At 45.3% G+C, this 19,290-nt stretch overlaps 4 protein-coding genes across 6 annotated transcripts; all 4 read right to left on the minus strand.

Moving 5' to 3' along the window:
• Positions 1 to 106: 106 nt before the first annotated feature.
• Positions 107 to 3,924, minus strand: LOC139991949 (mutS protein homolog 5-like). 2 transcript variants are annotated; one of them, XM_072012358.1, is made up of 12 exons: positions 3,766 to 3,918; positions 2,891 to 3,689; positions 2,633 to 2,806; positions 2,339 to 2,543; positions 2,027 to 2,228; positions 1,715 to 1,954; positions 1,500 to 1,638; positions 1,062 to 1,425; positions 791 to 1,003; positions 538 to 678; positions 397 to 455; positions 107 to 334 (listed from the first exon to the last, which is right to left on the minus strand). In XM_072012358.1, exons 2-12 carry the CDS (start codon positions 3,409 to 3,411, stop codon positions 241 to 243), a joined length of 2,352 nt encoding a protein of 783 aa, XP_071868459.1. In that variant the 5' UTR covers positions 3,412 to 3,689; positions 3,766 to 3,918; the 3' UTR covers positions 107 to 240. The 2 variants fall into 2 exon arrangements, with proteins under 2 accessions (XP_071868459.1, XP_071868460.1); XM_072012359.1 differs by lacking the exons at positions 397 to 455; positions 538 to 678 and having other exon boundaries at positions 3,766 to 3,924.
• A 123-nt stretch (positions 3,925 to 4,047) lies between these two features.
• On the minus strand, positions 4,048 to 15,807 carry LOC139991942 (uncharacterized). 2 transcript variants are annotated; one of them, XM_072012345.1, is made up of 9 exons: positions 14,883 to 15,807; positions 9,429 to 9,778; positions 7,923 to 9,346; positions 7,643 to 7,829; positions 7,410 to 7,568; positions 5,688 to 7,297; positions 5,202 to 5,570; positions 4,975 to 5,103; positions 4,048 to 4,407 (listed from the first exon to the last, which is right to left on the minus strand). In XM_072012345.1, the coding sequence occupies exons 2-9, from the start codon at positions 9,702 to 9,704 to the stop codon at positions 4,212 to 4,214; spliced, it is 4,350 nt and encodes a 1,449-aa protein (XP_071868446.1). In that variant the 5' UTR covers positions 9,705 to 9,778; positions 14,883 to 15,807; the 3' UTR covers positions 4,048 to 4,211. The 2 variants fall into 2 exon arrangements, with proteins under 2 accessions (XP_071868446.1, XP_071868445.1); XM_072012344.1 differs by having other exon boundaries at positions 5,202 to 5,573.
• A 75-nt stretch (positions 15,808 to 15,882) lies between these two features.
• On the minus strand, positions 15,883 to 16,783 carry LOC139992389 (NADH dehydrogenase [ubiquinone] 1 alpha subcomplex subunit 5-like). The gene is made up of 3 exons (XM_072013180.1): positions 16,690 to 16,783; positions 16,333 to 16,494; positions 15,883 to 16,218 (listed from the first exon to the last, which is right to left on the minus strand). Exons 1-3 carry the CDS (start codon positions 16,708 to 16,710, stop codon positions 16,045 to 16,047), a joined length of 357 nt encoding a protein of 118 aa, XP_071869281.1. The 5' UTR covers positions 16,711 to 16,783; the 3' UTR covers positions 15,883 to 16,044.
• A 355-nt stretch (positions 16,784 to 17,138) lies between these two features.
• LOC139992087 (small ribosomal subunit protein uS7) lies at positions 17,139 to 18,007 on the minus strand. The gene is made up of 2 exons (XM_072012619.1): positions 17,614 to 18,007; positions 17,139 to 17,472 (listed from the first exon to the last, which is right to left on the minus strand). Exons 1-2 carry the CDS (start codon positions 17,845 to 17,847, stop codon positions 17,188 to 17,190), a joined length of 519 nt encoding a protein of 172 aa, XP_071868720.1. The 5' UTR covers positions 17,848 to 18,007; the 3' UTR covers positions 17,139 to 17,187.
• Between the last annotated feature and the right edge of the window lie 1,283 nt (positions 18,008 to 19,290).

A 19,290-nucleotide genomic window follows, 5' to 3' on the forward strand; every position in this document is an offset into this window, starting at 1 on the left:
TGAAAATATCTAAACACGATCAGATAAAAACCAGACTCCGGACGTGAAATTGAAACGTAGCGATAAATATCGGTGGCCTGCTGTTGCGAAAGACCAGATATCTTAATTTTATCTCGAATTTCAACTCATTTTATTTTCATTCGTTTACGTATAAAATACAAAGGTGTTTTATTTATTTTTCGCTGTAACGATTGGTCTTCGTAGCAGACGACTGTTTTATTCGAATCGAGGTGCCTGCGATTATTTCGGAAACACAGCTTGCCGCACTAGTGTTTTCAATTCCTCCAAATTTAAATCGTTGTCCCCTTCGAATCGATCGACGATACGTTTCATTCTAAAATCAAACACTCTCGATAATTACATATTTTACGATGCTGCGCGTAGGAACTATTTTACCTATCGATACGACAATGAATACTCGATGGTAAATCGTGTTGTTTTATCTTCTGGAATACCTGCGATTGATCGAATTATACGTATGTTACTAAATGATTCGTATCCTACCAAACAATCGTTAAGTTAATCATACTGAATTACCAACAATCCTCGCTTAACAACGTCTTCTTCCAGTTCCGCGATTCTCGCTACGTAATGCGCAAAACTGCGCTTTGTGCTACCGTTGATCAGACGGTAGAGAAAAGCCAGTGATTCATCTTGGTCGATCACGCATTCGAACGTCTATATTCCAAAGAAAGGAAAAAATAGAAAGGGAGAGAAGAGGAAAGGGAAGAGAGAAAATGTCGTACTTTGTACACAAATTCAAACTATCGACAAAGATATTTTCTCTCACCTGAGTCTCGATTAAAGGAGTTTGAGGCAGTAACGCAAGTACGTTATACGCGTGCGTCGCGGCAAACACGTGAGGACAGTTCGAACGTCTTTCGGCGAACGTGTTCAGTACGGCTGCAACCAGCGACAATCCGCTAATTTCGGACGTTCCTCTGTCTAATTCGTCCGATATTACGATCGAATCTGATGTAGATGCGCGTAAGGCCACGTTTATCTGAAATGCAAATTCGCTTTTTCGTTTCGGTCCAGGGAAACGTACACCGCTTGCCTACCTGCCGAAGATTCTGTAGAAACGAACTCGCGTTCAATCCGATGCTTTCTGTGTTCGACATTTGAGTCAGAACACGAGATATCGTTCCTATCGTCGCGGTTCTTGCAGGAACGTAACAACCTATATGAGCCATGAACACTACGAGTCCAATCTGTTTTAGGTATACGCTTTTGCCGCAAGAATTTGGCCCTGTTAAAACTTTGATTAAACTTGTACCGTCGCCCGAACGTATGTCGTTTGGCACGAACGTCGTCGCGCATTCCATCAGCGGATGCCGTCCTTCGACCACATTTATGATCTTTGACTGGGTCACGTTTGGTCTGACATAGTTATAATCGCGCGCCACTTTGTAAAACACCAATAAACTATAACGATCGAGCAATGCATGTTAACCATCGAATTGTTTGTACGACCTTTGGTTGCGGTTGCGGGTACTTACGTGTCCAATTCGGCGCACAGTTGAATCGTGCGTAAAATTGTTCCTGTGTGTTTCTTTATGTATCGTATTAACTTTTGTACGATATGATTCTGCCGAACAGCTATTTTCAATATGATGTCACCCACGGTCTCGTCTAGTTCTAGAATAAACCAGCCGAATGAAAATAAACAAGTGTAAAAGCTTGGGTCGTAAAAGCGAAACAACGAGACACCGACCTTTCGCCGAAGAACTTTTGTAATAATGCACCTGATTAATGCTGAATTTGAATTCCAAACCAGGGTAAGTAGCATCTTCCGTCGGCGGAGTCGGATTCCACTCGTTTATCGCTAAAACGTAGCCAATGTTCGGCAAATATAACATGTTACAACCGGTGACAGAAGATGGAAGATGCTCTCGCATATCTTTCTCTCCCATTTGCGTAAGCAGTTCGGGTAAAGTACGTCGCACATGATTCACTGTGAATCAAGAGACTCTGATTACGATTACGATTAACGATTCGTAGGAATCAAGATAAATCTTGTACGCACGTTCGTCCAGCAAGGGGTCGACATTCGGTTTAACCACGAGCTTGCTTTCGCGTCTGCTCTCGCCAAAATCCACTATGTATTCGATAAAGTACTTAACGTATTGCATCTCGCTCGTGATACTTTCGGCTATTTGCCTAAACAGTTCTATTCGTTCTGCGTATTCTTCGCATATGTCCGCGATACAAATTACGTGCGAAATGGTCTGAAAAAGCAAAGGAAACCGTTTGGCTGATCAAACGAGGCGCAAGGATCGTTCGTATATCGTTTATAACTGGATTCTGCAACTAAAGGAATAGGAACAAAGCATCAAACCTTGTGCAATTTATACCAATTGGATGGCTTGGCTTGCGGTCCGGAACAACAAGCAAGCACCGTGTTGGTCAAACGATATACGTGCCTTAAGCATGACGATAAATTCTCGACAACGCTCTGGTTCTTCGAATTCAGAAAAAATTCGACAGCGTTTAATCGTTGCTCTAATACGGTGATGTTTCGCGTCGGATGATGTAGCGTCTTCCTGCGGTTACAGATAGAAACAAAAACAATAGGACAACTAGATGTCTCCTACGAACATACGCAACTAACAGTAGATAAACTAGAATTTACCACAGGAATTGAACTCCCGGTCTGGAATGACAATAACGATTCAGTAACGAGAATAAACTGATTCCTTTCATCGTTGTACTTGTTTTACCAAATTTAAAAAGGCTCGGGTGATCCCTGGCTTGGACGATATTCAGCGCCTTGTAAGTGTCTTGGTCCATTATGACCAAATCTCGGCTTGTTGCATAAATATATAAAACCGAATAGAATGGAAAAAATTGCGGATGATGAGGGAGTGAAAGGGAAGTGATTTCAACTTACAGGTTGAGGTAATTAAGCGATACGAAGGAGGGTTTTCCGGATGGATCCAACGCGATATTGTTCCAGTGTTTGTCAATGAACAGCAAGAGCGAACCTAATGCGTGTATCATCGCGCAACATTTAAAATTGAGTATAGTATTCAAAAAGGTCAGTCTGTCCACGTTATTGGCGTTCTTCGGCTCCGAGTCGAGTCGAAGACATCTCACCCTGTGAGAACACCGTTCGTAGTTATGCTCCTTTTTGCAGGTTACTTTCAGCACGGCGTTACACACGGTACCGCGCGAATCGATCGAATTCGTTTCCTCGTTCGATGCTTCCGTCGTCAATATCTTTTTTATAGCATTGGTAAAAGCAGCGGGTGCTGCAGCGTTCGTAATCACGTAACGCGGCAAACATTGCCTATACAGAGCATTCGTTACGTCGAAACGTTCAACGTCGTCCATCGTGTCTTCCAAAATGAATAGTTCGGACGTAACGATGTTATAATAAGCGGCGCCAAGATGACTGTTGTTCCAAATCATCGATAAAATTATCTGGGGAAAGAAAGACGAAAGACTTAACGCGCGGCTTTGATCACCGGTTTGTTTGATTCGACATTTTCGAAAAAGGAGGAGAAAATAAAATAGAAATTTCGGTGAGACGTGCCTCGTCCGTGTCTTCGAAAATGGCTGTGTCGGCCGGAGGGAGATCGGTTGTGTCTTTACCGGTTTTCGATCGCGTTGCTTTCTTCAGCTGGTCGATCGTTGCTTTTTCTTCTTCGTCGCTGCTCTCCGATAACAAAGATTCGAATTCGCTACGTCTTTAGATAGAGATTAGAAAAGCATGAGAAAGCGTGTAAAGAATAGGAAAATACGATGATATAAATCAGTACATACATGAGCGCGCTCGACGGTGTCGACTTACGAATAGTTTTAGATCCTACGCTGGACAGACAGCCGATTATACGTCGACGGTTCGACGTCGACGAGTCAATGTCGTTGGATCGTTCCGTTTCATCAGAATAATCCATCGTAGTAGGAAATATAAACGAATTTGAGCAACGGACAGAACGAGGTATGATTCGATTGGTTGTAGTTGCGATTAGTTTTCTGCGCATGCGCGACGAGTTCGACTAAACTCGACTGTAACCGCCGCCACATTCGAAATCGGAAAACACGTTGTAAAAACAAGATAATATTTTATTCGATTATATATTACATATATACACCGCGTTATATACATAATAACAATATATATAGAGTCGTAGTAAACGTAGAAAATGGTATGTTTCGCAACATGTTCACGATACTGTCACGAAAAATGTTGGTTAAAAAACGGGAGATTAGCTCGGAATGGGCGGAGGTGGACGAGGATTGAAGGAAATCGGCTTGTATGTTTTTCGCTTCGAAAACGGTTGCACTCCGGTTAGTATAAAATCGTGGGTAGTATTCCTTGGATGTCTCGTTGATTCTACCAGCAGCGACAAATCTTCCTCGGATGCGGCTGCTGCGGCCACGCTTCGTACTGGACTACCGGACCTGCTCTCAACGTTCGTTCGCTGTTTGTCTTCGTTCCAACTGTCGTCTCGCTCTTGGCGTTTGACGAAAAAATTCGAGCGATTCGACGATTCGTGTCTTCGGTTAAGCGTTTTTCTGTTTTTGGGTTGCGAATCGCGAGACTCGTTTGGCGGTTGTTTAACGCGGTGCAGTAGAATTCGAAAAAATACATGTATATCGATCGATCGTTCGAACGCTCTTTCTTCGAAACGAGTCGTCGATTCGCTAGACTCTGCTGTCGCGGATTCATGCACGATATTAACTTAGCTCTAATGAAGCGTTGTTAGATGACTAGAGGCGTTAGGATTATTTCTATATCATGCCCAGCTTAAAAATTCCACGAAACGATCAACGATCGTGAATGAAACACGAACGAAACAGGGTCCCGTTAAGAATAGTAAGCATAGGTACCGTATAGGTATCGTATGCTACAGAGTTCATATAAAAGATCGATACCAACGCGATTAGACGCGAACGGCGAAGAAAGCGTTTTTATTTTCTAAGCTTTCGGTTCACCAGGAAATCGAGATTCCGTATGCTCGAACCTACCTAGGTCGATGGGGTTTGCTCTTGATTCTGTTTTGCCTGGAATGCGGCCTCGTGTTCGATTGGGACAGTTCGCTGTCGCTACTCGCGAAAGAGGTTTTAGTTGCCACGGTGCCGTGCGCGAAATCTTTCCTACGAGAGAAACGTTACGTCTCGAATGAAACAGAGAGAGAGAGAGAGGGAAGGAGAGAGAGGAAGAAAGGTATATTGTTTCAACAAATCAGGCTTACCTATAATTGTCCGACTTTGGAGTAGAATTGGACGCAATTGGTGGCTTGCCAGGTTGAACGTTCGCGTCGACGAAAACGTGCGAACTTTTCGGAATGTCGCAAACTATCTTTGGATGAACAGTTGTTTGTCTGTGATTGTCTAAATGATTACAGGTATCCGGTGACCAATCGTAATACTTTGGTCGATAGTCTTTTCGCTCGGCACGAAGTTGTTTAGTCGAATCCGAGTCACCGATAGAACGTTTGCCAGGTGCGATCGTGGACGAATTCCCAGTTGGCAACGAAGTAGGAGAGGATGCGGTGGAGGAAGGCGCACCGTCCGGATCGGCACGAGACAACTGCGAACCATCCCAGTCGGGGGTCGGCAGGCTACTGCAACAACGAACGGTCTCGAGATATCGAGTTGTAGCACGATAGGTATGTATAGTTGCGTATGCAAGGAATGTTGACTCGTCGTTTTCAGCCCAGAGTCGGGGACATACTTACTTGAAATTCTCTTCCATTTCTTTGAAAAGACGCAACTGTTGTCTGATACTCGCTTTTTCTTTCGCGCGTTTTCGTTGAAACTCTTCCTCCACTTTGCGCATCGCTTCGAGTTCGCCCTTTCTTTGCCGTTCTTTCGCTTCGGCTTCCCTCGATAACTTCTCGGCTAATCGACGTCTTTCTATCTGTCTAACCGTCGACTGAAAAGTGAACCTTCTGCTTCTCGAATTATTTTTCCTTTGCGGTTTCGATTCTCCGATCGCGTCTAAATTGGAGGTCCGCGTTTCTTGGTCGTCGTTCGCAGAAGACAAGAACGTTCTCCTTTGCTTTGGCTGACTGACGTTCTCGCGTGGTTCGGGACAAGTCGAAAGCTCGTTAAGACCTCTGCAATCATTGCCGCCAATACGACTTTTCAATCTTTTACATCGTCGTTTCGATACGTTGCCGACCTTGTCCTCGTCTTCGTCCTCGTACTCGTTGTCATCATCTTCTTCTATTTCCTCCTCCTCTTCATCCTCTTCCTCGCGCTCGTTCGCCTCCTCCGCTCGGTCTTCCTTGTTATCGTCGTTGTCTACGTCGATGTTGCTGTTTCGATCGGCATTCTTGTACGCGTTTAATCGAAAAGGCGCGATTTCAGCCTGACATTCACCTTGTTCCTCGCTATTTTGCTCGCGATTGATCGTGCTGGTTTCCGCGTAATCGGTAGAACCGATTTTTCTACTCCTTAAATGTTGCGCTCGATGTTCCGTTTCGTTGGTCTCCGGTAGATACATAACGTGACCGCCAGGCATAAGATACGAAAAAGACGGAGGCTTCAAGATAACTGGAAAATCATTTTCTTTGACTTTAGCATCGAGGTCGATCGCCTGATTGATTCGCGAGTCTCGTTCGTCGTCGACGTCCTCTGTCAAATCATCATCGATGCCATTATCGCCGTCGTTGTTGTCTTCGTCGTCGTCATCGACGTCGTCGTCGTTATCGTCATCGTCGCTATCGCGCGAACGTTGAACGCGTCGAGCGACGCGATCTCGATACGGAAACGGCTGCCAAATCGAGGGCGAAATCCGCGCCGCTTCGATGCGACCGCGATTGTGCTGCAACGAGGTTGGTGCACTGGTCGATAACAACCAGTTATCGTCGAGAACGTCGCGAGTACATTTTCTCTGATGTTCGTGAGAACCTATACCGAAAGCTCCAGAAACCGATCTCTTCAGCTTCTGAAGCGAATTGAACGCAGATGGCTCCCTGGCCTTGGTTTCCGGAGCGTAGAGACACGTCGTCGTCCTGGCTTCGTCTCTGGGCAACGAAAGGGAGAAGACGTGCGCTCGCGGAGAATGATATTTCAACGGAGTGGATAAAGGCGGCGGCGAGTCGACGCCGGCGTCGCTGCTCGACTCCTCTCCCAAATCCTGTTGCGGCGTCCAAGTCGGCCTCGTCACGGTCGTTTTCATCCTGTTGATCGTACTAACGTCGAACGAGTCTTCGTTGCCGGCTCCAGCATCCCCGGATATCCCGGAATCTCCGGACTTGTCGTGCCAACTGCGGGGTCCCAAAGACAGTGGGAAAGGTGGTGGTGGCCTCGAGAGTCGCTCTATTCGCTCCTCGAACAGCACCTAAAAGAGAAACGAACGCCCGACGACATTCGCGTTTTCAACCGAAATCGAACCGGATCGAAACGGGGAAGGTGACGATCGATCAACGAACAAAAACGTTACGACTACGAACCGGGATTTCTTCGCTGGCGGTGCTCATACTCGGGCCCGGTGTTTCTAACGTCGAAAGCAATCTCCACGCAGCAGACGGCGAAAATCGCGGAATTTCCAACTGCTTCTTCGGCAAGGTGGGTCGCAGCTTTAGCGAGATATTTTCCACCACGTTTCTTTCCTGCAAATGTTTCGCCGGTCGGTTCGTGAAACGAACGAGAAGAAAAAGAGCAGATCGAACGATCGACGACTCACATTATCGTCCATGTCATCAGTCGCATCCGCGACGAAGGAAGGTCGGCCGTCTGCTTGATCGCGATGCAGGAACTTGACCTCGGACTCGAACTTTCCCTCGATATCTTGGTCCTGGTGGGCTCGAGACTCTGCAGCCGAACCCTCGTTCATTCCGAAATAAAAGGTCTTTGGCGTCGTCGAGGCAAATCTAACGAAGACAGGTGTAAGTTATCGCGTATGTTATCGAAAGAGGAAACCATCGAAGGTTGGAACCGTAAACGAGTCGCGAAAAGCAACTTACGATTGATTGTGTTCTCGATCCTCTGATCGTTCGTTTGGGGCGGAGTTGCCCGTTTCTCCGACGTACTCGTTGCCTAGCGATCGCGCTTCGGATTTCTCGGCTATCGCGATGTCTGGCCACTTGTGATCGGGCGGTTGTTTCGCCGAAAAGATCTTCGACCGACGGTCATCGTCTCGTCTGCTGCCAGGATCCGAATTCTGCTGCTGTTGCTGCCACGATCGCCCTTCGGTCGACTTGGAATTGTTGACAACATCAACCGCGTCGTTTGCTGACCGATCCCTCGATGCCGGACTTTCGTAGGTTCGACGACGTCGGTTCGATTTAGCGATCGCATCGCGGTCGACGCCTCCTTCTGTTTCGCGATTGCCCGTTTCGATAACGTTAACTGAATCCGAGCATCGACCGCGTTGATCCCGTTCCTTACCGTCGTCGCGATTCTCTCGCCTATCTTCGATCTCGTTGCGTCGACGACTCGATCGTTGATCGGCAAGGCCGACCGTTTCCGTGTCGAAACGGTCGCCCCGACGATCATGCGCGGATTCGTCGAACGCCGTTCCGCTGGAATCTAACTTGTCACGGACTCTTTTAGCCACTCGAATCAACTCCGCTTGAAACTCTGGACTACTGATGCTTCTTTGAAGCGTGTTCTTTCCGTGGTCGGACAGCTTGGAACGGTGGTGGCGATGTTCGTCGACGTTCGGGCGATCGCGATCGTGCCGGTTAACAGGCACTGCATCCGCAACGACCTCGTCGTTGTCGGAATGCTGGGTCGTCCGAGAAGGAGCGCCGTTCCAATGATTGGGCGCGTCTCGTTGCGTAGGTCGCGATCGTTCGCGATCACAATCGGACGACGGTGACAGCTGCCAGGTGATTTGAGCTTTCTTCGATTCGGCGCGAGTTTTAAACAAGCGGGATCTTCGTGGAGGCGGTTGAACTTGAGAACGATGGTGATGGTGTTCGAATTGATGAGCATGGGAATGAGGATGGGAATGGAAATGCGCGTGCGGATAGAAGCGGGAGTCGACATCTCGCGAGGAGTCTCCGTGGAGAGTAGGAGAGGCGGGGGATGCCGGTGGAGCAGGAGCTTTGTACTTTTTCCTAGGTTTGTATGCGCTTTCGAGTCGTTCTTTGGATTCCTTGCCATAGCGGTAACAGCTAGATGATGGCGGAACTGTCTCTTGCCTGTCGATCGAGTTGCTCGATAAATCGGAACGGCCCGGGGTCGAAGGATAGACCAGATCTGGAGAGCAACGAAGATCAGGCTCGCTGCCAAACTTCTTCAGATTACCGGCACTGGTGTTCGCATCTGGCCGACTCGAGTCGGCTCGATAGCGACAGCAGTGCCGATCGATCCTTCTCGAACAGGGTTGGACGAGGTTCGATGCGGAACCGCTTCTCTCCCGAAAGGAAGGATCGTTGGTACGCTGCAATAGAAAGACGGTCAAGGCAATGATGCATGATTTTCTAGGTCGCGTTCGTTTTCTACTAATTAACGACGAGTTTCACCTTGGTGAGGTCGCGAGACGACGCGAACGTCGGTGCTCTGCGACCACTGATCGTTCCACCGTTCTGTATGATACTTCCGTTGTCGGTGGCGCGTAACCTCTGATTCGGTGGCTCGGGGAGGACCTTGCGCGCAGCGGTTGGCTGCGACCGATGTCTCGTTAATTCCCGAGGGAAAGATTGAGACCAACCCCGATTTGCTCCATCCGGCACGGTCAGCCCGTTCGAACACACGGACGCAGCTTGCTGATCTCGAGAACTGCTCCCATTGTTGCCCATCTCGACGACCCTGCGGCGTCCTCGCTGCAGCTACGAGAACCGCGACCGATCCTCCATCGTCCGTGCATTCGGCGCTTCCTAAAATTCTTTGTAATTTCATCATCCTCGCTTTCTTCTGCCTCGTCTGCCTTCCCTGCCTTTTTTGCTTTCCACTCATATTTCGTTCTACTTGGCATAACGTTGGTCGAGCCGACGAAATGCTTCTCGTTCGTGGAGACGAACTGAGCGAACCGAAGAGAAGACCAACCGTGCTCGATACCAGCGGTAACGGTTTTGCCTAACGGGTTCGAATTAGTGCAAGAGTCTCGATAAATCGACGGCTGGCGGGATATACTGCGTGCGCGTTGCTCGTCTTCTTTGAAAAATCGACTAGCTCGATCTCAAGTAATCGCTCGAATAGACGCGACGATAAATACGACGAGTAAATTTACACGCCTGCTTTTTTTCCGCTAAACGAGTATTCCATCTTTCGAGCAACGTTCCCGACGTTGTTGCGTAAAAGCAAGGAGAAAGCTGTGCCGAGAGGCATCTTCGTCGTCGTCATCTTTGCCGTAACGCTTCCTCGACCTTCGACTGGTCGTTCGTCTATCGCCGCAGCGATTGCCGCCAATAACCCAATTAGTTCGGTCGGTAGTGATCGGAAAATCGGATGAGGTCGTTCCTACATCTATGTATGTATGAGAGATGAAGAAGAAGAAAACAGAAAGAGAGAGAAAGAGAAATTGAAACACGAGGTAGATGAAATCGGATCGAGGTCGCGGTCCACGTGTGAAAAAGAGAGTCTTCCAGGACAAGTTCGATCCGGTATATCCGGTGAGAGCGGACAAGCGATAACTGCCAGCCTGTTCTCATCTTGCGCATTCTCTCTTTGCTTTCGAAGTCGAGAACGCGTTTCATGACCGAAATTCGATCGATGAGAACTTAAACGGAAGAATCCGCGGAAGGAATCCGAAAGTTGATAAACCAGTCCAGAGAAGGGGAAGAATGGCGGGAGAATGCCGTCAGTTGCCGCGGTAGGACAAAACACGAATCGATGTCGACGTCGCGTTGCACTCGTGGCCTATTCCTAGTCGAATCAACGCAACGGAACAAGCGCAAGAAGAAAAGGAGAAAAACGACAGGAGGGCAAGTGGAAAAAAGGAGAGAATCGATCGTTTCGACTCTGACACGGCAAAGTCTACCGTACAGCGGGTACACAGCGGCGATTAGTCGTGGATCGTTGGCTCGCTTCACGGGACGTGAGTCGTTGGCCGAATAGTTGCATGATCCCAGGCTCTAGATCGATGTTGCGCGTCGGACCTTCGCCTCGATTTCTCTCGTAACGGTTCAAATGCCGTATGTATTACGCGGCACCGTAATAGACCGTGTACGATTTCCGTATTTGCTCGTACGTGCCACTTCCTCTTCCGTCGTTTCGCGGCAAAATTTCTTACAACGACCGTTGCTTGTCATCCGTTTTCGTTGCTTCGCGCTCGCTTATCGTCGCACTGGCGTTAGCGTCGTAAGACGAGATCGATCAGGAAAACGACGAGCGACGGAAAGAAATATAGAGGACAAAGAGGAGGGAAAACAAAAGCGCCGAACACTATCCAGGAACGAAGACAAGTTCCACGGAAGGAGAGCGAACGAAACGCATAACCGGTTATCGTTTAACTGCCCGATCGTCGTGGGTCTTGCCATTTGCTCTTTCGTTCTATGTTTCTAGTTCGGAGTTGCGTTCCCGCGCAAAAATCGCCTAGGCAACGCATATGCCCGACCGAATCGTTTGACGCATCAAACGCCAGTGACAAACGACGACGACAGCAACAACGAGTACGGCAGTTCGCATTTGCGTCGTCGCGTATTCTCTCGAACGAACGCTCTTCCTTTTTGGAAAATACATCGAACAGGGATTATCGCGCGATTGTTGGATCTGGGCGCGAGCTAAAACGAAAAGGGCAGAAGGGCTGAGGTTTGGTCTTAGTGGGAAGTTTGCAGAAGGAGACAAGAAAAAGTAGGAAGAGGACGAGGTGCGGGAGTCGGAGAAAGATAGAAGAGAACGGCAGGATATCGAGAACGAGTACAGATGGGTTTTATTCGCGAGGCATCTGGGTCAGTCAGAGTCGCACAAGTGCACTGTGCCGCACCTATTCCGTTCGCCGCACCTGTGCGCATGCGTGTTGGCTAGCAGGAGCGTAAAATCTCGGTGGATCGGAGATTCGATCGAACGAACGAGCCAAACGAAACCAGAAAAGAAAGAACGCCGCAAAAGCGAAAAAAAGAAACAGCATCGTTCGGAATTATTTTCTCAGCATCGTTTCCCAGGAATTTTGGTATGCGGAAGGAAAGCTACGTAGCAAGGTTCGCAGAGCGATTGAGCGAAAGGCGGAGAAAAGAGAAGGGAGGAAACGACGTGTGTGCGTTACTATATGATGGTGTTGGTGGTGGCAGCCGTCGAGCAATGTGTACCGGTAAAGAGAGAGCTAAGTATATGTATAGTTACATTCCGGTTAATAAAAGAGAGAAGGAAAAGAGAGAGAAGGGGGAGTATCGATGCGAGAATGAAAGAGAGCACGGAACATTTCGGACACGAAGCAGAGATAGATACGATCGGTAATCGAGGGAACGACGCGGCCGATTCGATGTTCGGAGTTCGCGGAATATTCGGCGCCCGGGGAGGCCCTCCGATCACTCTCCCGAACCACCACTTTTTCCGACCATTTCTTTCTCGTGCAGCGCGAGTCTACTAACAAGTATATACTATATATAAGAGATATACATCTATTTTGTCTTTATGCCTTTCGTAGCTTCGACTTAACTCGCTGTTTGCCCTCGTGGTCATCACCACAACGTTGTCATCGTCATTGCCATCGTAATCGTCATCGTACCTATCGTTATTCTCTCGTCAACTTTCGACTACTGACCTCATTCAAACCACGATTCTCTCTGTTATTGCTGCGCGCGGTACTTTGACTGCTGTCGCATTACCGGGAAACTAGCATCGAAAATCCAGGTCAATCGCGCGCCCGCCCATACGTGCGATTCTTTCGTGAGATGAAGCGTTCGTTGCGAAACTTCCTGCGCGCGTTGCGCGGATCCACGATTCCTCGAAAGCAAATATGTACGTGGAGTCGGTCAAATTTCGCCATACTTTTCTTTCCCCGACAGATATCGTCCGCGAACGCGATTCTACATATCGACTTTAACCAAATTAGAGCTACTACTACTACTACGAATGCTACTCATAATCCATAATCCACTGACTGATGAAGAATGGCATGCCCAGCCGCGATAATTCAACGAGGATTGTAACGTCCTCGACGCTGAAGGGCAAATGGCAAGAACCAGCAAGAAGTGAAAGCTGTGTTTGCGCAAAGAAGGAACAGCGATGCGTTCAAGATCCGAGTGATTTTATTTGATATTCCGACACGGCTCTTCTAAATATATCCTTCATTGAGAGAGAATAAAGGAAAGAAGAAAAAGGAAGGGCTCCATTAGCAATGGGCCTGCCAACGATGTTGATCGAGGAAAGAAGACGGTGTGAAACTGTACGTCTAGTCGAACGGAATCGAAAGAAGCGAAATGAAACGAAGCGAAACGAACCGTAATCATCCGCGCATTGAAGAAACTACGAGTGTTAGAAGAGAAAGGATGGAAGATCCAACAGTCCTCCGTGCGAGAAGTGAACCGCTTTTCTCAAGGAAGCGAGGAGAGTAATACGATCGTCGCTTTACGACTCGAGATTCGTTGTTCGTGAGATACTGTCTCGTTAATTGGAAACTACCGAGCGAAAGCTTCGTTAATAGGCAACAAATGAAAACTACGCGTAACGCGCTACCATAGATGTATACACAAAGTAGGCAAGTATACGCTTGCTTACGATTGTGATGTAGCTGCGGCTGCGCCAACAAACTTGACATCATATTATACGGCGCGCGCAAACCAAATTTCCTTCTTCGAAACTTTCCTACGCGCCGATCGACCGTTTCAGCGCACGGCTTTCTCGTTCGTAAAACACGCAAGAGAATACCGTCGATTAACCTTGGATAGCTCTGTATCGCATTATCCTTACGTAGTACCACGTCCGAACCTGAACTATGTTGTTGTATGTGACACCCTGATAAAGTGAACTGGTAAGGAAAAATCAAGCGGCGAAACGTCCCCAGCGAAGCGAATCGATATTCTGACTTGACTTGCACGCCTTTTAGTCGCGTCTAAGCTGTAACTTAAGCGGAAATTCAAGCCAGAATAGCTAGCGCGAAAAACGACCAACGCGCATTTGCAATCCCTCTCACCTGCGTCGCAGAACAAAAATTTAAGCTTCAAACCATCCTTTCGAAATATATGAAACGAAAAATCTTTAATGATTCCTCGTGCTTCGATCTTTTGCAAAAGCTCCGACGCGGCTATGGATCGAGAAAAAAAGAGGAAAACGGATACGAGAAAGAGAAAATGTCGCGCTGCAGAAATCGTTAAAGAGTAAACAAAGCTAGTGGTCTCTCGGTAAAGGCACATCGAGCGGGAAGCATCTAACGGGGCAACGTCACGGCGCGTTAATCTTCTTCCGATTTTGTCTATTCTTCCTGTATTTCTCCCATCTTTCGCGACAACAACCAACCTCGATCGTACGGATTCTTTCCACGATCAACGATTCGTGAATCGTTCGAGAAATCAGCAAAGACAAATCTCCCACGAGACTGTTCTTGCTGTTTGTTCGACCGATGCTAATATCTCTACCGCTTTCGTTTCGTCGCAATCAACGAAATTACGCGCATTGTATTCGTGAACGGGAACAGGGACACGGTTTTTTCCACGAGTATTGTTCCTCATCTTAGAATCTGCCGTGCACATTTATCTCTTGAATGATGCTCCCACCGTGTTTGTGGGCCATTTCGAATACACGGCCTTTTAAAATTTCTGTTGCGTCGCGTCGCGCGAAAGGTCTGTGCGTTCGAAAGGAGGCCATCGATTCTTAAGCAGTCGGGATACAAATTCGTACAACGTTCATTTTCTGAACCGATTTCGAGGTAATTTCATGGCTCCTGCCCTTTAAAATCCTGCCATCGTACGAAAAACCGAAAGCAACACACTCCTATTCGTCAATATAGGAATTGAAAATTTATCAATCCTATGATTGCGATAAATACACATTTTTCGACCATTCCCTCAGTATTATTACATTTACATGTACATATATACTTGCCTTAGTTAGAGTTAGCGGTAGTGTAGAATAAACAGCAAACAACACGTAAAAGTCGAATTGTACGATATTATTCACTGTGGCGAGTATTTCCGTGCGGTACGACTTCTCTCTTCCTAGAGATCGACTGTTATCGTACGCTGTAGCACTCGCGCAATTTCCCCGACGGCTAGTTCAATTTCAAATATCGAATTCACGAGACTGTAATCGTACTTTCGGTATGCGAACGTCTGCCACGAGATTAAGCGTGGCAATAGGGAACGATTAAGGATAGATGAAAATCGGCTGACGAGAAAGCGAATGAGAAAGTAGATATGGCAGCAGGAAGAACAAGATATAGAGTAAGGATGAGAGAAGGATCAAAGTGTGGGAGAGGAGGGAAAATAGTTGCAAAAATGGAAAAAGAGGAAAAAGAGAAAGGAGGAAAGAGGAGAAAAGAGGAAGGAGAAAACAAAGAGCGAAATCGTCGAACTGCACGGTGCATTTAGATGGTAGGACGACTCAAAAGAGAGTGCGATCCGCGCGGCCCTTATCCTCGAACGCGACGCGAAATCGAAACTGAGCGACGGTGGCGGCGGCGACGGCGGCCCTCGAATCCCCACCCCTGTGAACACTGGTTAAAACCGTTCTCCTACCATCGCTCGTCTTTCATCTATCTATCAACCTGCCTACTATCTCTCCATCCTTTTCACCTAACCATGTAACGCATAGCATTGTCCCTTCCCCTACCTATCTCATCCTTGCCGCATTCCTTTCGACGTATTCCTTCTATATGAGTGTCTCATGTGACGTTTCTTCTAAAGCTCCAACAATTAGATGTAGCTGTTCAACATTTCGCCACCTTTTTTCGCTAAATATTTGAATCGTGATGTATCATCCGATTTTCTTCGTTCTGCGATCCTTTACCTCAACACCTCGTGTCTTTACGCACACCAAGTTCGCACAAATCAAACGCAAATCAATTATTCATAACTAAATGCTTATTCTTGTTTCATATTAGCAACTATTTGCTTTAGTAAGTACGTACTTGCTATCAACAATAAACATGAACATTGACAATACGTTGCCACATGGAAGTATAATTTAATCTATGACTCTATTACATTAACCAATAAGCTATTCGCTTAATACTATGTACAAATATTTGAAATGTGATTAAAATTATTTGTGAGGGGGCCAAGTCCACTGATGAGGTGGAGATTTTTCCATCAAGCTCTCCCATGGCTTGTAGTCGAGCATATCACGCATCAAGTTGATTTCGTTCTTTGCGTGAATTATTAGTTCCTCTACTTGGACCTGGTTTATCTTTTCCTCTATATCAGGAACGCTTTCATTCTGCAACGTCAGATATGTACATATTATATCGGTAATTCGATTCGAAATAAAAATATCATCCAAATATCGTTTTTATCTGATCTAGTATTTAAGAATCCTTAAGTGAGAAATAACCTGTAATATAATATCGGTCCTTTCCTTAACCAAACTTTCTATAGATTTCTTGTAAATGTAGTCCTGTGGCATCAGATTCGCGAGCCGTAAAATTCTATCATACAATGTACGAAGTTCCACACGAGGATTCACAGATACAGCGAGTCCAGTCAAGTTCGTCGACTATGAATAAAAAGATACTGTTATTGAACAGAACATGAAAAAAAGGTTTGGGATGTTTATTATAATCATATCGTTACGTTATCGGTATGGTTATGTTTTGAACGAAATGACGGAACCATTTCGAGAATGAAAGAGATATTATCCAATTATTTCAGCAAGTTACTAATTATATTAAGTTATACACGGAGACATTGCCTTTTTCAATAATCCTGACATGATCGTACATGTACGACCTATTTCTCTGAAATAAAAACCAATTACGCGATCAACATCTGATTTGACTCAACCTCTAAATCATACGATACGATATATTTTCTGTAGTGGTAACACTGCATCGCTACAACATCGCTATCTCGACAACAAAATTGTCAACTACGCTTGGTATGTTCAAATTAAAGAATCATGCAATTTCTAAATATCGTTTGTCTCCCTTTCCATCTTTATCATAATCGAATCATTCCCTGTTGATTTTATTCACTTTTGCGTTAGCCTTCCAACAGAATTCGCTCGTTATTTCGTTAACGGACAAAATTATAAAATTGAAGATCAAATAACGTTTATTCGAATAACAATTCGGTTATTTTTTTTACCATGATGTATCCTTATACGTGTAGTATATAAACAGGAGACATATAGAACAAGAATCGCTTTAAAGATATATCATTTATTTTATGTTTTCACAAATAAACGTGTTTATCGATTTGATTTAGCAACACGTTCGAGTTCGTCTTTCTTCTTGATCGCGTAAGAATTAGACGAACCTTTGGCAGCATTGATGAGTTCATCCGCCAAACATTCGGCAATCGTCTTAATATTCCGGAACGCGGCTTCCCTAGCACCGGTACATAATAACCATATGGCTTGATTTACTCGTCGTAGCGGAGAAACATCCACCGCTTGTCTTCTAACCGTACCAGCACGACCAATACGCGTAGAATCTTCTCTTGGTCCAGAGTTAATGATAGCCGTCACAAGAACCTTCGTACAAACGTAAAGATAAAGGTGCGTAAACACATTTTCAGTCTAATTTTACTTATTTACATACATATGTACTTATATAAAATATAATGACTATAATTAGTTACAAAAAAAAAAAGATGACCATAATATATACATTACCTGTAAAGGATTATCACCCGTTAGCAGGTGAATTATTTCAAAGGCATGTTTTACAATTCTCACTGCCATTAACTTTTTTCCATTGTTTCTTCCGTGCATCATTAGAGAATTAGTTAAACGCTCAACTATGGGACATTGAGCTTTTCTAAATCGTTTTGCAGCATAACGTCCAGCAGAACGTGGTCGATATTTTCCATTTCTGTCTTTTACAGCGATATAGTCTTGTAACGACATCACAAGACTATATCGCTGTAAAAGACAAAAATGCACAACATCTAACACATTCTGCTGGACGTTATGCAGAAAAAACGATTCCAACGACCAAATAATTTTATTTCTGGTAATTCTGCGGAAAGTGCCACTGGCAAAGTTGTAGTGGTAGGTAGCACTATATCATCAGCCATGATTTATCTGTAAAATAAAAGATACCGTTAACTTCTTATATATGTTTTATTTGTATAAATTATAGATTAATAATGCAAAATCATAGATCGACAATTTCTAGCACTATGTGCACAAATCACAGAGAGAATATATTCATTATTCTGCAAAAAGAATATAAAAATTGAAAATTTCGAAATATGTTCCATTTAACGGATTCAAATATTGCAAACGCTGTTTATTTTTATTAAATGTCAATCAATGCGATACATTAATAGAAATGAGAAAAAAAAAAGAAAAAAGAAAGAAAGAAAACGAATAAAAGAGAGAGAAATATGTATAAATATCGCTTAGTTGTATAACTAGTAAAGTTTGACAGAAATTGTAACAGCGTGGAGTAGTTGAAACGATAAACACGTTCGACGCAATTTCTTTGAAATTGAATGTTTCCAACGTCTTCTCGTTGTTATTCAAGAAACACCACAACTTTCTTGATATAAAAACTTGTATACGAATAACACGAAGACACGTGGCCATATGGTCGCGTGTACAAATCGAAAGATATTTAGCTGGTAAATAGTAGAACGTATTATACGTTTTTAATCACCGACTATCGTTTGTATGTTGCCAATATAATGATATCACTTTTTTCAACACAACTGAACAGATAAAATTATCGAATCTTCGAATCCCTTACCATACAAACTTCGTTCGCGTCTTCTTTGGAGTGAGCGTGAACAGGAAATGGCCATGACACTAGTGGCGCTTCGACCTGTGACTGCCGGATCGACATCATATAGGGCGCGCGCAAATCAAATTTTCTTTTTCGAAAGTTTCCTACTCGCCGATCGACCGTTTCAGCGCACGGCTTTCTCGTTCGTGAAACACGCAAGAGAATACCGTCGATTAACCTTGGATAGCTCTGTATCGCATTATCCTTACGTAGTACCACGTCCGAACCTGAACTATGTTGTTGTATGTGACACCCTGATAAAGTGAACTGGTAAGGAAAAATCAAGCGGCGAAACGTCCCCAGCGAAGCGAATCGATATTCTGGTTTGACTTGCGCGCCTTTTAATCGCGTCTAAACTGTAACTCAAGCGGAAATTCAAGCCAGAATAGCTAGCGCGAAAAACGACCAACGCGCATTTGCAATCCCTCTCACCTGCGTCGCAGAACAAAAATTTAATTCTATTACATTAACCAATAAGCTATTCGCTTAGTACTATGTACAAATATTTGAAAGGTGATTAAAATTATTTGTGAGGGGGCCAAGTCCACTGATGCGGTGGAGAT

Source organism: Bombus fervidus, chromosome 11 (assembly GCF_041682495.2).
Source record: "Bombus fervidus isolate BK054 chromosome 11, iyBomFerv1, whole genome shotgun sequence".
Taxonomy (NCBI): domain Eukaryota; kingdom Metazoa; phylum Arthropoda; class Insecta; order Hymenoptera; family Apidae; genus Bombus; species Bombus fervidus.